This window comes from Sus scrofa, chromosome 8, assembly GCF_054392235.1.
Source record: "Sus scrofa isolate SSC_HxYL_T2T_F1_AM1 chromosome 8, Sscrofa_HxYL_maternal_Yorkshire_Landrace_v2.0, whole genome shotgun sequence".
In the NCBI taxonomy this organism is placed as follows: Eukaryota; Metazoa; Chordata; class Mammalia; order Artiodactyla; family Suidae; genus Sus; species Sus scrofa.
Genome location: NC_139390.1, coordinates 37,521,091 through 37,537,855, shown reverse-complemented (window position 1 = coordinate 37,537,855; position 16,765 = coordinate 37,521,091). Strand labels below are relative to the sequence as shown.

The 16,765-nt window shown below is 43.7% G+C and overlaps 1 protein-coding gene across 18 annotated transcripts in view; it reads left to right on the top strand.

Annotated features, from left to right (window-relative positions):
- CORIN (corin, serine peptidase) overlaps positions 1-16,765 on the top strand; it is a 297,345-nt gene that overhangs the window by 194,797 nt on the left and 85,783 nt on the right. For all 18 annotated transcript variants that reach the window (XR_014812391.1, XR_014812392.1, XR_014812389.1 and 15 more), the window contains 3 exons: positions 9,515-9,746; positions 14,345-14,490; positions 15,400-15,507. Coding sequence is in view for 13 of the 18 variants with exons in the window: in XM_084971974.1 (XP_084828100.1) it covers positions 9,515-9,746; positions 14,345-14,490; positions 15,400-15,507 (486 nt within the window). In the remaining 5 variants the exon portion in view is untranslated. The remainder of the gene's footprint in view (positions 1-9,514; positions 9,747-14,344; positions 14,491-15,399; positions 15,508-16,765) is intronic.

Here is a 16,765-nt window from a genome sequence, read left to right as displayed (position 1 = left end):
AAAGTCCCTGGAAGCTGGGAAGTTGAAAGGCTAAAGGGTCCCTGCATTTGCTGAAGTTTTTGGATTGTGGTTCTCCTCTGTGACCTTTCTGGGTCAATGCAGAGCTTATGGGGGGCCCCATACCCATTAGGGGACCTCAAGAGGTGAAAACAGTGGGCTGGTGAGGTGTCTCAGGGAGAAAGCCCATGGAAAACCTGGATTGATGAGTTTTTTTGTTTGTTTTCATGAGCACTGAGTAACTGGCTGAAAGCACCATATCCAACCCTCCTCCATTTCCTATAGGAGAGACCAGTGCAGGTAGTTATCAATCTGATCACTAAGATGCACTATGATTTTATTCTAAGCTGATTACATAGATGCGTATATGTATAGATGTGTGTGTGTGTATGTATGTATGTATGAATGTGTATATGGTTATATATATATATATATATATGTGGATATGGTTCGACTTTGCTCATCTTCCCATCCTCGCTGGAACTCTTTCAGAATCTTTTTGTTTGTTTGTTTGTTTTGGGTTTTTTTTTTTACCTTTTAGGGCTGCACCTGTGGCATATGGAAGTTCCCAGGCTAGGGGTTGAATCAGCGCTGCAGCTGCCAGCCTACACCACACCCACAGCAGCGCCAGATCCAAACTGCATCTGTGACCTACACTGCAGCTTGTGGCACCACCAGATCCTTAACCCACTGAGCGAGGCCAGGGATTGAATCTGCATCCTCATGGATACTAGTTGGGTTCTCAACCCACTCATTCACAAGAGGACCTCCCAGAATCATTTTTTTTTTACTTCACCTTGAACTTGGGCTGCAGAATTGGGAACAGTGACAATGCTGTCTCAGACATGTGTATCTTATTACAGTTTTGTCTGACATGGAATGGCACTTACTGTGAAATTTAAAAAAAAATTAAAAGAGCCATGTTTGCCCATGTCACATTTAGGCGGGAAGTAACAGGGTTTATGTTGCTCTGTCTCTTCTACCCTTCAATATTTCAAGATTAAAAAAAATAAATATCACCTGTCAAAGAAAGAGCTTGTAAGGAGGGCAATAGATAACTCAGCCCATATGTATATCCACCCAGTATTGATAGTGTACCTGTGATGACCCAGGCAGGCAATGGGCACAGGGCACTTTAATGGCAAAGAAAGGAGATATGATTCCAGCCTCTCTGTTAATAACTTTTCAGCAGGGGGATCATCTGCCAAATACTCAGGTATATGACGTGGGTTTTCTTTCTAGGTTCTTCAAATACACTCAGAGTTTCCCTAGCATCTCACTGTCTCACCAGCTTCCTCTTTCTTCACAGATGATCTTGCCAGGTTCTCTGCGTATACATTCCACAAACATTTGAACACCTCACCCCTTCTGAATTCCAGGCACTATGCCAGTCACTGGTCCCCCTTCCTTCTGTGTTATTAAAAGCAGTGTAAATGGGAGTTCCTGTTGTGGCTCAGCAGGTTAAAAACCCGACTAGTATCCATGAGGACGTGGGTTTGATCCCTGGTCTCACTCAGTGGGTTCAGGATCCAGCGTTGCCATGAGCTGTGGTGGATGTAGGTGGCAGACTCAGCTTAGATCTGGTGTGGCTGTGGCTGTGGCATAGGCTGGCAGCTGCAGCTCCGATTCAACCCCTAGCCTGAGAACCTCCATATGCTGCAGGTGCAGCCCTAAAAAGACAAAAAGCCAATAAAAAAATAAAAGCAGCATATGTGCCTACCTTCTCCTTGAGTATAGAGATGTTGTTCCTTATTTTTCAGGATGGTAGGTGTGAACTTGGTTCTCTGTAAATATGGGCAAGTGGCATCTCCTCTCAGAAAACTCTTCATGCACTTGAAAATGTCATTAATTGTTTAAAGGTCTTTGCCACTGTCACAGACTATTGTTATATAGATGCTTAGGGACAACCAAAGAGCACTGTCTTTCTCTGGCTCCCTGCCAATGGGAAAATTAGTTTAGAGGATGTGGGTATTCTGCCTGGTAGGGTCAGCCTCTCACTGGAGTGGCTGGGAGGCTAGCCTTAAAGACAATGGTTCTTGCCATCCCATAAAATATTATATAACACAACTCTTTCTTCCTTCCTTCCTTCTTTCCTCCCTTCCCTTCCCTTCCCCTTCCTTCCTTCCTTCTGCTTTTTAGGGCCACACCTGTGGCATATGGAAGTTCCCAGGCTAGGGGTCAAATCGGACCTACAGCTGCCAGCCTACACCACAGCCACAGCAATGCCAGATCCGAGCTGCATCTTCGAGCTATACCACAGCTCATGGCAATGCTAGATCCTTAACCCACTGAGCCAGCTCAGGGATTGAACCCGCATCCTCATGGATCCCAGTCAAGTTCATTAACTTCTGAGCCACAAAGGGAACTCCTATATGACTTTTTCATGGTCCCTGAAGACATACTGGAAGGGACCCAGGCCTCAGTATTTTTACAGCTCCCCAGGTGACCCCATGTGCAGCCAAGATGGAGAATGATGGCTTTAGTGGCCTGACCAGGCTGCTGGGGTCAATGACATTCCTGAAACTGGATGAGAAAAAAATCTTCATGGTTTTCGTACTTTTCAATGAAGAAGGGACATGTTTATCTCAGATTCCCAGAAATGCCTATACTTAAAAAAAAGCCTGAAGAACAGATGACATTGTGTACTGATAGGCTTGAAGTATCTTGGTATCACCACATTCACTCAAGCCCAGAATCTTTAACACATTTGCACCCTGCTGGGAGGCAAAGTGCAGCCATCTCCTTGCCTTGGGGGTAGGAGCAGGAATCTTATGTCCTCTCAGCTTGGACTGTTGTGGATGGACTGATCCATCACTTCCACCTTGTCCTGTGCAATCTGGACAGCTCGGGGAACCTGGCAGAACAAGCCACCCCCGGGCTTGTTGTCCCACCTCTTTGTGCTCGTGATCACTACACAGCAAGCCGGGTGTGACTGCCATGCCCCAGGGACCCTCCCAAGTTTCCCATAGGGTTCCATCATTCTTTAATTGTTCATGTGCACGTATGCATTTTTTTCCTCCAACACTTGGTTGGTTGGTTGGTTGGTTAGGGCCACACGTGCAGCATCTGGAGGTTCCCAGGTGAGGGGTCCAATTGGAGCTGCAGCTGCCTGGCCTAGGCCACAGCCACAGCAGTGCCAGATCCAAGCCATATCTGAGACCTACACCACAGCTCACGCCCAAGCTGGATCCTTAAACCACTGAGCGAGGCCAGGGATGGAACCCTCATCCTTTTGGATACCAGTCGGATTTGTTACCCCCGAGCCACCACAGAAACTCTGCAACCCTTATTTTTAATAGCCCAGAAGGAATGAGGATCAGGGACTAGTCCAGTGCCGCACTCAGAAAAGAGGGTATTTGAATATTTGCTAAGTATATATGAAGAGAGGCTGGTAAGAACATCTGTGGTGAATGAGGAAGCTGATGAGACTGTGAAATACTAGGGAAACTGAGTATATTTGAAGAACCTAGAAAGAAAACCAAAGTTGTATACATGAGTGGGAAGATAGCACTGTGTTCCTTGTGTTGAAAAGTTACCTCCAGGAAAAAATGAACAGCTTTGGTCTTCGAATAATTTCTCAGTGGTCTGTCCATTTCTCACCTTCTCTTTGCAATTTCTAAGTATAGGGGTATGGTGAAAAAGCCAAACACCGTAATGGTTAAGGACTTTAGTTCTTGGGAGCAAGTGATAGATGAGAGGAATGATCTTTTTCTAAAAGTCTGCCCAACTAGTAAGTGAAAAATAAATGACTGAGTTGCAGTGTTACCATTTGGTAACCAAGAGAATAAATGGGCCAAGGCATGGAGTGTGGCTGTACAGCTGAGGACGTTATGAGAGGTCAAGAGGCAGACGTGGTTTTTTTTTTTTTTTTTGTCTTTTGTCTTTTTAGGGCCACACCCACGGCATATGGAGGTTCCCAGGCTAGGGGTTGAATCGGAGCTGTAGTCGCTGGCCTACACCAGAGCCACAGCAATGCCAGATCTGAACCGCATCTGTGACCTACACCACAGCTCACAGCAACACCGGATCCTTAACCCACTGAGCAAGACCAGGGATCGAACCCGCAACCTCATGGTTCCTAGTCGGAGTCATTAACCACTGAGCCACAGTGGGAACTCCAGACGTGTCTTCTGATGAAAGAGCACTGCAGAGTCTTGCCAAAGAGATGAAACCTAATCATCCCCCAGCTTCAGCTGCCAGTGTTGAGGATACAAGAAACCCAGGGGAGCATGTTCAACCTCACCAGGCGTGTATAGTCAGCAAAATCCACGCCCTGGCACACTTGGCAGGTCAAGTCCCCGGATTCTTCCCTAGTCAAACATAAAGGAAACATAAAAAGGTGGGAGGGGGGATACAGATATTATAAGACACTTAAGATAGGTTTCCAAAAGTGGGTAAGCTTAAAGCATAGTATGTGGTGTGTGGCACACACTTAGGTAATAAAACCGTGAAGAAGAACAAGGAAGTGATGGCTCTGAAGCTCAGTAGTTCCTCTGGGGGAAGGAGAAGGCTGGCATCAGACAGGGTATATGGAAGGCCACCTGGGATGGCTGGCAAAGTTCCTTTTCTCGGAGTTCCCTCTGTGGAGGAACAGGATCCATGGTGTCTCTGCATCTTCAGGATGTAAGTTCGATCTCTAGCCCGGCGTAGTGGGTTAAAGGATCCAGCTGCGGGGTAATTCGCCACTGTGTCTCAGATTGGATCCCTGGCCTGGGAACTCCACATGTGGTGGGGTGCCCAACAAAGAAAAAAAAAAAAATCCAAGTTCAATTTCTTGACCTGGGTGGTGTTTACAAGCCTGTTTACCTTATAACAATAGCTCTTCAGATTATTAAAAATAATAATGATAGAGATTTAAAGTTTGAGACAAAGCTGAATCTTGGAATTGTATATATGCCAGTGGATGATGGAAGTGACATTTTCTCATGTTGGTGACTATCATCCGTTGCATGATTTCCAAAGGCTCTGGGGCAGAGATGTAACATGGTCTCAACAATCCTGTCTTTAGGTTGTATTTATTAACAAATCTTATTTCAGACTTCGAAAGGTGGGCTACAGTTGAGACTCAATCATGATTATTTTGATTATTTTTTCCATAGATATTTATTACACCTCATCTATGTTGAGCTTGCCCTGCCAGGCACTGCCTCAAAAGCTCATTGAAAACAGCCGCGAGGCAGCGCAACATCCTCACATGTTTGTGACGCGATCACCCTCTAGTGGCTGTTGTAAGTCAGGCTCGTGAGTGCGTTTTCCTGCTTAAGATGAAAGTTTATTGATATCATAAATCATAGAATTTGAGGTTACCAGATATCTTGAGAGTTTATCTTGCTTAGCACTCTGTGAAGAATGCCTTTATGAAGCAACAAAACACAAGATTCAACCAACTTTATCACATTCGATAAAGGTCTCAGAATAATATATGATCATAACTTAATCCTTTCATTTCCCTTAGCTCTGAAACACTTAAAGGCTATATCTTATCTCAGATTAAAAGTGATACAGTCCCTGCATATCAAAAGAGAGAAAAGTTATCCATATGAAATGTCTATTAGTCATCTCAATGAAATAAACTGATAAAAAGTTAAAACTTGATAGGTGGTTGTGGAAGAAAGAGAAAAAAATCTACAGGGAAAAAAAGACTGCATCAAAATACATGTGAATCATCCCATTTTTATAAATTATAAGTATATTAAATTAGGAAAAATGTAGGGTTTGAGCTGGATTGATTTGCAAGGTAATCAAGCGACAAAGAGAGTTGCATTGTAATGAGAATAGGATGGCTCTGCTTTGGCAAAAGCAAATGAAGACAAATCTCTGCCTGTGTGTGTAAATGCTTGTGTGTAAATATGAGCAAGTGAAAGGCCTGGAAAGATTAAACCCATCTGTTTGCTCTGAAGGAAGGTAAGAGAAAGGGAGGTAGGGAGATGAAGAACTTTTCCTAAATGCACCTTTGTATTGTTTTTATTATTATAAGAAAGATGCATTTCTTTTTTTTTTTTTTTTGGTGTAATTGGAAATCAAAACATTTCAATATTGCTCCTCTTTCACAAATCAAAGAAGGGATAAGCTGAATCAACCCCATACATGCTCCATCTCTTTCCTTTGGTTCAACCTCTAGAAATCCTCAGGATTATGCTGGCTTTACACTGTTACTTCTTCCCCAGTAAACTGAGAGTCTTATATACCTGGTCCAGGAGATTTTTTAATCTGGCCAATGTCAGGCCCCTTATCAGCATAATCTCTGTGAAGCCCTCAGATCCTTTAGACGAGAAATAGTCCCAGGGCTGTTTCAATATTTCACTGCAGTCCTTACTGCTAATCTAGTTGCCTGCATGCCACTTCTTAGTCAAATAACTCAATTTAACTTGAATTATTGATTTATTTTATTGGTCCTCACCTGTTGGCACATAGAAGTTCCCAGACCAGGAATCAAACCTGTGCCACACCAGCGATCTGAGCCACAGTGACAACAGCAGAGCCTTAACCTGATGAGCCACCAGGGAACTCCTAAGTAATTACTCTTAATAAGCCCTGGAGTCTTTGGTGGGCCTGGTCTGTTTTTTAGCAAGACACTCCCTTGATTACCTTTCTCCTGGGAATGTGGTACGTCTACGAATACAGGGAACAGCAAACTGTTCTACCACATTCCTGCAAATCTCACTCATCCTGGGAAGGCTTTGGAGCTGCTGTGTCCACCTTGTCCCTCCCTCCCCTGGGGGCTCTAGCTTTTTTTTTTTTTTTTTTTTGTCTTTTGTCTTTGTTGTTGTTGTTGTTGCTATTTCTTGGGCCGCTCCCGCGGCATATGGAGGTTCCCAGGCTAGGGGTTGAATCAGAGCTGTAGCCACCGGCCTATGCCAGAGCCACAGCAACGCAGGATCCGAGCCGCGTCTGCGACCTACACCACAGCTCACGGCAACGCCGGACCACTAACCCACTGAGCAAGGGCAGGGACCGAACCGCAACTTCATGGTTCCTAGTCGGATTCGTTAACCACTGCGCCACGACGGGAACTCCTCTAGCTTTTTGTTCAGCACTGTCCTCCTAGCCTGTTAATACCACAGCTACCTGCACGTGTGTCTTTCTTCCTCTGGAGACTTGGCCTCAAGGACAGGGACTTTCGTTATATTTTAAAGGACCCAGGATAGTTTCTGATGTTTTCTTCCCTCCTCTCCTTCCTAATTCTCGAGAAATGCTTGGCGCAGGCTTTGAGATCAAGAAATAAGGTTTCCAGGGAACTATAAAATATCTTATAATAAACTATAATGGAAAAGAATCTGAAAAAGAATTAATTATATACAATGTGTGTGTATATTAACATACAAATAAATAACATTATATATTTATTATATATTATATAATATGTGTATGTGTGTATATGTATATATATACATATAAATATACACGGAAGGCTTCCTGGGAGGGGTGTTTGTGCTGAGTGCTGCAGACCAAGGAGAAGTTAGCTTGGTGGGGAAGATGGGAAAGGATTATTCCAGGCAGCAGGTGCACTACGTACCCGGCAGCTAGAACCATGATTGCATTTGAGGGGTGATGACAAGTGTGTGGAAGAAGGAAGGAGAGAAAAGCTAACAAGACGCACAAAGGCACGTGGTCCTTCAAATGTCTCATGTTGCCAAGGAACTACTGCTGATGAGATAGTCATAGGTGATGAGGCTGGAAAGTTAGCTGTGATCTGGACTGTGAAATAGCCTTGGATGCCAACCTAAAGGGTTAGGAATCATTTCACTGTCAATGGATATCTAATGGCTATCTAACAGACCTCAGCCTACCCTTGCCCTGAAAGATGTAGCCTCATACATTGATCAATAATAACACAATAGAAAAAGTCATCTAATTGCCAATATAGCCAAATTCATTGATTCTCTTTCAATGGCTGTGAAGATGTTGGAGGATATACTAGTTTGGCAGTAAAGGATAGGAAGTTCCCATCATGGCTCAACAGGTTAAGACCCTGGCTAGTGATCATGAGGATGTGAGTTTGTTCCCTCGCCTCACTCAGTGGAGTTAAGGATCCATCGTTGGTGTGGCTGTGGCATAGGCCGGCAGCTGCAGCTCCAATTCAATCCCTATCCCGGGAACTTCCATATGCCACAGATGAGGCCCTAAAAAAAATTTTTTTTAAGATATTAAAAAAAAGGAGTTCTTGGAGTTCCCGTCGTGGCGCAGTGGTTAACGAATCCGACTAGGAACCATGAGGTTGCGGGTTCGGTCCCTGCCCTTGCTCAGTGGGTTAAGGATCCGGCGTTGCCGTGAGCTGTGGTGTAGGTCGCAGACGCGGCTCGGATCCCGCGTTGCTGTGGCTCTGGCGTAGGCTGGTGGCTACAGCTCCGATTAGACCCCTAGCCTGGGAACCTCCATATGCCGCGGGAGCGGCCCAAGAAATAGCAACAACAGCAACAACAACAACAACAGACAAAAAGACAAAAGACAAAAAAAAAAAAAAAAAAAAAAAAGGAGTTCCCACTGTGGCACAATGGGTTTGGTAGCATTCTGCACTGGGATTCAGGTTTGATCCCCTGCCCAGCACAGTGGGTTGGGGATCTGGCATTGCCGAATCTGAGGCTTGGGTCATAACTGTGGCTGGCCTGGGAACTCCATATGCTGCCTTGGTGGCCACCAAAAAAAAAAAAAAGTAAAGATAAATCAGAAATAGAAGACAAATTAAAGTGAATAAAAGGAATCAGGAAAGGGAGTTGCTTTCAGATGAGAAGAACCAAGGGGAAAAATGAGAGGTACTCTAAAACATGTATGCTGTGCACAGTGCTAGCAACTACATGTGCAGAAATGAATCTTGGCTTTTCAAGAAACTTCACTAGCCACACTGTCTCTCTTTTGATGGCAATCTTTTTTTTTTTTCCTGCTTTTTAGGGCCACACCTGTGGCATATAGAAGCTCCCAGGCTAGGGGTCGAATCGGAGCTGCAACTGCCAGCTTACACAACAGCCACAGCAACTCTGGATCCTTAACCCAAAGAACAAGCCCAGGGATCCAACCCGCATCCTCATGGATACCAGTTGGCTTCACTACCACTGTCCTACAACGGGAACTCCCTGATGGCAAGCTTATATACTACTTATGTTTTAGTCCTAGCTACATTAAAGAAAGAGGGTAAGATTGATTTTAATTTTGTAAGTTTTTGTTTGTTTGTTTGTTTTCTCTTTTTGCCTTTTCTAGGTCTGCTCCTGCAGCATACGGAGGTTCCCAGGCTAGGGGTCTAATCGGAGCTGTAGCCACTGGCCTACACCACAGCCACAGCAACGTGGGATCCGAGCCATGTCTGCGACCTACACCACAGCTCACGGCAGTGCCAGAGCCTTAACCCACTGAGCGAGGCCAGGGATCGAACCCGCAACCTCGTGGTTCCTAGTTGGATTTGTTAACCACTAAGCCACAATGGGAACTCCTAATTTTTTAAGTTTTTAAGAAATTATTTTACATGTGAAATTGAAAAATAAATAATAGGTATCTGTGCGTGATTTTTTTCTTTTCTTGTTAGGTCAATGTGAGCCAATTACATTGGAACTCTGCATGAATTTGCCCTACAACTATACAAATTATCCAAATTACCTTGGCCATAGGACTCAAAAGGAAGCATCCATCAGCTGGGAATCCTCTCTCTTCCCTGCACTTGTTCAAACCAACTGTTACAAATACCTCATGTTCTTTGCCTGTACCATCTTGGTACCAAAGTGTGATGAGATCACAAGCCAGCGGATCCCCCCTTGCAGGTAAGACAGTGGGGTCTCTTCTAAGCATCCTCATTTTCCCTCAAGGAGAACCAAGGGAAGGAAGACATTTACAGTTTAAACTGAGTACGTATTTTGCTACCAATCTCTGTATTTGGTACCAATACCAAATAATGTATTTAAAAGGTAAAGAAGTAGGAATTCTTTTTTTTTTTTTTTTTTTTTTTTGTCTTTTTGTTGTTGTTGTTGCTATTTCTTGGGCCGCTCCCTCGGCATATGGAGGTTCCCAGGTAGGGGTCCAATCGGAGATGTAGCCACCGGCCTACGCCAGAGCCACAGCAACGCGGGATCCGAGCCGAGTCTGCAACCTACACCACAGCTCATGGCAACGCCGGATCGTTAACCCACTGAGCAAGGGCAGGGCAGGGACCGAACCCGCAACCTCATGGTTCCTAGTCGGATTCGTTAACCACTGCGCCACGACGGGAACTCCAGAAGTAGGAATTCTAAAGGGAATATCTGAGTAAGAATTCACTCCCGAAGTACCGAACAAGAACTTTGATCATCATTCATGGACTTGGATCAAATAAGATCACACATATTTCATTTTGATGGATCAGGACGCACTTTTAAAAATGTGAGTCAGCAGAAGGGGTGTTTCTGGTGCTTTCTCTGGTAATATTAATGTGTTTAAAATGCCACCTTCCAATAACATCCAAAGTTAGGAGATGTTACACAGAGTGGCCGAAAGGACACTTGGAAGCAGCCTCATGGGATGGTTGGGGGATGGGCATCACTGTTTTTTGTTTGGTGGGGGGGGCGTGGGTACCGCTCCAGTGGCATATGGAAGTTCCCAGGTTAGGGGTCAAATCAGAACTGCAGTTGCCAGCCTACACCATGGCCACAGTAATGTCAGCTCTGAGCCTGTCTTCAGCCTACACCCCAGCTCATGGCAGTGCCAAATCCCTAACCCACTGAGCAAGGCTGGGGAATCAAACCCTCGTCCACATGGATACTAGTTCAGTTCATTACTGCTGAGCCATGATAGGAACCCCAGTGTCACTGTTTTTGTACCTGCTTGGATAAAATATAAGACAGCATTTCAGGGGTGTGGCTTGGACTTAGGATGTGGGTCATGTCCTACAGGTTACGCATATGACTCTGGAGTCCACTTCTGATTCTCCAGTCCTGGCTCTTCTGTAGCTGCTTATAGCCTCATACAGTTTCCTCGTGTCTCCCAGCCTCAGCTCCTTTCCCTGTAAGATAGGAGCATGATGGTTGCTGGGCTGGGTTGTTGTGAGATCAGATAAATGTACCTCTGTATAAAGTGCTGCCAATTGTCTGCAAGCCCAGAATAAATAGAGCTCCTGTGATCGGATTGGAGCACAGATAACTGCTCTGGGGCAGTTTGGTCCCTGTTCTATGTTGCATTCCGGACACACAACATAGAAGAGGGACCAAACTCACACTGAGCTGGGGGATGCTCTCCTCAGGGCTGTTTCCCATCAAAGGGGGAACACACAGATGCACCTGCCTAAGTGTGAGTGGTAACTCTGGAAACCATATGTTGGGATCAGAAGAGCAATAATATCAATACCATTGTCAGATGGGAAAACAATAAATTATACACTGAATATCAAATAGATGACAAGGTACAGGCATCTGTAGCGCTGGGGCAGGAAACAATAAAATTTCAAAGTGACTTGGGGAACTGAACAAATTATACAAATAGAATAAAACTTAATGTTGGCTTACACAAACATAATTCAGAAAATTTTTGGTAAATGCCTTTTAAAGTATCACTGATAAAATATCTACCAGTTTTATGCTAACAATCCATTTTTAATCTTATTCCACTTTTGGTAAGCAATTGATGATAGCGAATAATTCCTTTTTTTTTTGTCTTTTTTTTTTGTCTTTTTGTGTTTTCTTGAGCCATTCCCGAGGCATACAGAGGTTCCCAGGCTAGGGGTTGAATCGGAGATGTAGCTGCTGGCCTACGCCAGAGCCACAGCAACGTGGGATCCGAGCCGCGTCTGCAACCTAACACCACAGCCCATGAAACGCCGGATCTTTAACCCACTGAGCAAGGCCAGGGATCGAACCCACAACCTCATGGTTCCTAGTCAGATTCGTTAACCGCTGCGCCATGACGGGAACTCCCAGATAGTGAACAATTACTTCTAATAGTACTTAGCAATTCTTGTATTTGACTTTGCATTCAAAAAATTTCTGTAACTCAGGGAACAAATTTACATCTACACATAATTGATAATTTTAGGACTTTAGATTCATATCCAAATGCCTAAGATGAGACTGATCATTAAATATTATTCAATAAACAGTTGTTGAACTTCTAGATACTTAGTTTTGACTCAGATTTGCGCATACATCTTGCATTTTCAGTGGCTCTCAAAATGAATTTTACATTTAGATATTTGTAAGAAAAAAATGTTTTGAATTATGAAAAGAATAATATACTAATATGTTCATGGAGTAATACATAGTTGCTTTTACCTAGCTTGCTTATTGATCTTATCATTCAGTTTTTGTTATGAGTTGGGAAAAATCTAAGGTTCTCAAGCCCTTACGATGTGCTAAATACTTTGAGGTAATTCTCAGCCTCGAAATAACCTCTTGGAGAAGCTGGTACCAATAGGACAGGTTGTATTTCCATTTTATAGGGAAAAAAACTGGTAGAGTCAGGCACTATACAGCCTTCCTTCTAAATTAGTATATTTCAATTAATTTAAAACAGCAGCAGTGGAACCTTTTTTTTTTTAAAGGCCGCACCCACGGCACATGGAAATTCCCAGGGAAGAGATTGAATCTGAGCCACAGCTGTGACCTACACCACAGCTGCAGCATCGCTGGGTCCTTTAAACCCACTGAGCCAGGCCGGGAATTGAACCTGGGGACAGAACCCATGCCTTTGCAGAGACCTGAGCTATTGTAGTCAGATTCTTAACCCATTGAGCCACAGTGGGAAATGGAATTATACACATTTTTTGGTTTTGTTTTGTTTTTTAGTAAATCTACAACAGAACTGTTTGGTCCAACAGAGAGTTATGAAACACTGTTGAACTTCCCAGCTTTGGAATACCACAGCTTTGTCTTTGCCCCAAATTCCTAGGCTAAACCAGGATCAAGTCACGCTCTGTCTTAAATCTAGACAAATTTAAACCTAGGTGGAGCCTTTTCTGAAACTTCTCCACTCAATTACTAACCATTCTTTACCTTATTGAAATTAACTAGGTCGTTAATTTAAAGTTTGAAATTTTTAAGAAATGAGAATGTATTTAAAAGGAAATAAATTTACCTTAGGAACTTATCTTGGTTATGTCTACTTAATAATTTGTTTAAACTAATTTCGTTGCTATACATGGAGGCAAACTATGCCCCCCTTCCATTGAAAGTAAAGGTGTGTTCTTTGAGGCATGCTAATACCTCAGTTTTAAAATATTCTGGGTATAGGAGTTCCCGTTGTGGCGCAGCAGAAATGAATCTGGCTAGTATCCATGAGGTTGCTGGTTCGATCCCTGGCCTTGCTCAGTGGGTTAAGGATCCCATGTTGCTGTGGCTGTGGGGTAGGCCAGCAGCTGTAGCTCCGATTTGACCCCTAGCCTGGGAACATCCATATGCTGCGGGTGTGGCCCTAAAAAGTAAAAAATAAAAAAAAAAATAAATAAAATATTCCGGGTACAAATGAGATAACACCCATGAAAGCAACTGCTACAGTGCTTAGTGTCTTTAATAAAACCCGACAGACTTCATTTTTACCAACTTGAGCTCAACATGGATTGGGTTTGGGAGAAGTACCAAGGTTTTCAATAGTATTGGTGTAAGCTGAGATAATATCTCAGGTGAGCCAGGCTGGCAGTGAAGTGGCCCACATCACAGGGCATCACAGGGCACAAAAGGAGCCCAGGCTGAGGGTGCTGTGCAGATTCCGTGACTCTTGTGGGCAGACTGTCCAGAGTGATGTGGGGGACTTTCCTGCTTGAAATAAAAATGTGGGAGGGTGTGTCTGCCTGAAAGAAGAGAAAGTGAGAAGGGCATCCTGAGTCCTGGGAACATCCCTATTTCTGTTTCTGAAAAGAAGTTTCTTTTGGTGCAAGTATATTTCTGGAAGGTACCCCCTTGTAGTGATATGACTTATTTTGGTTTCCCAAACACCTCTTAGGTATATGTGCAGCCATATCTATAGGTACACACACATCATTTACACAGCACATAAACACACCGACCCACACCCATGCAGAGTGAACACCCTGCACAGATGCCTAATGTACCTCTCAGGTGTACGGTTGCTGTTTGTAACGTTTTTGTTTTTTGTTTTTTGGTTTTTTTTTTTTTTGTCTTTTTTGCTGTTTCTTTGGGCCGCTCCCGTGGCATATGGAGGTTCCCAGGCTAGGGGTCTAATCGGAGCTGTAGCCGCCAGCCTACGCCAGAGCCACAGCAACGCGGGATCCGAGCCACGTCTGCGACCTACACCACAGCTCATGGCAAGGCCAGATCCTTAACCCACTGAGCAAGGGCAGGGATCGAATCCGCAACCTCATGGTTCCTAGTCGGATTCGTTAACCACTGCGCCAAGACGGGGACTCCTGTTTGTAACGTTTTGTCTTTCTTGCTTTCAGAGCTCTGTGTGAGCACTCCAAAGACCGCTGTGAGTCCGTTCTTGGGATTGTGGGCCTACAGTGGCCGGAAGATACCGATTGCAGTCAGTTTCCAGAGGAAAATTCAGACAATCAAACCTGCCTGATGCCTGATGCAGATGTGGAAGGTTAATTTTTAAATTAGTTATAGCGGGGTGTCTAACATGGATGAATTTATCAGCTACCTTTAGAAGTTCCTCTTTTGTCATTGTTTTTCTTTATTTGCCAATAGAAAGGCCACATAGGTGGTGAATCTGTAAACTTGATTACACTGAAGAAGTTGATGCTTATCTCTTAGACATGGCCTTCATTTTAAAAATAAATTGCAGGAGTTCCCTGGCAGAGCAGTGGGTTAAGGACCTGGCTTAGGTCGCTGCTGTGGCATGGGCTTGATCCCTGGCCCAGGAATTTCCACATGCCACAGACACAGCCAAAAACTAAATAAATAAATACATTAGAGGGATGACATTAATATTCCAGGTATTTATTTTACACACATCTAACTCACAGAGCCCATTAAATATGGATGCTTCTTTTAGACTAGGGGGTCCTGAAGGCAAAGGTGAAGATCAAACCTTGGTTCCTTCAAGTGCAATGCATTCAGAGACCTTGGCAACATAGGATGCTCAGGGAGAGAAGTGCAATCAGGGACCTGCCCACCAGGTGGAGAGATTAGGATGGGAAACAGTTTGACACATTAAAGGAAAAGCAGCAGCATAGTTAGACACATTGACTTTCATAGGTCTTTTCAGCCTCCAGCACTTGTTAAGTTGTCCATTCAGCAAAAGAGGTAACCCCTGGAATGCATAAAGACACAGAACAGCTGATCTGGAGCGGTGATGCCAAGGATGAAGGAAAAAGGTGCTGACAGGCAGACAGAAGAAAGCCAGGTGAACTTTGACCATTTCAGCTTGGTGGAGGGCCATATTATCTTCAGTGATAACCTCTCCTCAACATCGACATGCACATGAATAAATTAGCTGATGGTTCTGAGTTTTCAGTCTGTTGACAGTAATGTGGTCCATTGCTTTTAACAGAATGCTCACCTAGCCACTTCAAGTGCAGCTCGGGACGGTGTGTCCTGGCTTCCAGAAGATGTGATGGCCAGGCCGACTGTGATGATGACAGTGATGAAGAGAACTGTGGTATGTATGTGAGACAGCACTTGTCTTAAATGTACGACAGTAACTGGTTAGGATTAGGGTCTGTGTTAAAATATGTCACCTATTCACTGATAGTCATAAGTAGTGACTTGGATTAAAGGCTAAGGCATTTACTTCTTAAATTATCAAATGGTGAGGCATGAATTATAAATGTTTTTCCTGATAATTCCGTTGATTTTCTCCAAGTTACGCTTCTGTTTATCATCTTGATGCCGTGTGTACAAACCCTTAGTTGAAGAAGCTCTTCACAAATGTAAGGGATTATTTTTGTTAAGAGATTCTAGGAGTTGCTGTTGTGGCTCAGCAGTTAACAAACCTGACTAGTATCCATGAGGACTCACATTCAATCCTTCACCTCACTCAGTGGGTTAAGTAGCTGGTGTTGCTGTGAGCTGTGGGGTAGGTTGCAGATGCAGGTTGGATCTGGTGTTGCTGTGGCTGTGGCATAGGTCAGCAACTGCAGCTCCGATTTGACCCCTATCCTGGGGAACTTCCAAATGCCGTGGGTTCAGCCCTAAACACACACACACAGAGACACACAGACACACACACACACATTCTAAAGCCATTTGTCATCTGTTTTAAGGTCAGAATAATAGTGTCTTTGTCTATAATTCCCATCTAGATACACAGAGAAAGAGTTCAGCCTTCAACATTCAAATTTAATTGGGATTTATTTTCATGCCCTCTCTGATTTTGTCTCCATCTACAAAGAAGAAAAATTCCAGACATTTCTGCCTTTGAGCTCCAAAATCACCAATGGGAAAGCTAGAAATACCAATGGTAATTTAAGTGAAGCTAATTCTCATGTGATTTCCCTGCAGACCTTTGTACTTGTAACTTCAAAATGTGTCAGAGAATAGAAAACAGACAACCTCTTTACTAAGCAATATTCTGGAGTAAACCAAAATGGTTGAAGGGCTGTCCAAAGAATAATTGGTTATGATTATTTAGCTTGTTCTGCTTTTAAAAATTGACACTTCTTTGCCATTGAAAGCACATAAAGCAATGCATCTTTTAAAATCATTTTATTCTTTTGCCCTTTGACGTATGACATATTTCCGTGCTCCCCAAAATGAATTTCCCATAGTAGACATTGCCCTTCTGGTCTAGACAAAATGTCACAAGCAAGCAGCTAAAATCCTATCAGCTGCTCTAAATATGGACAAGTGCATCTTCTAGAAAATCAGAGCTGTCAGAACGATGGTACAATGACCAGGGGTAATTTTGTTAGGGAGGA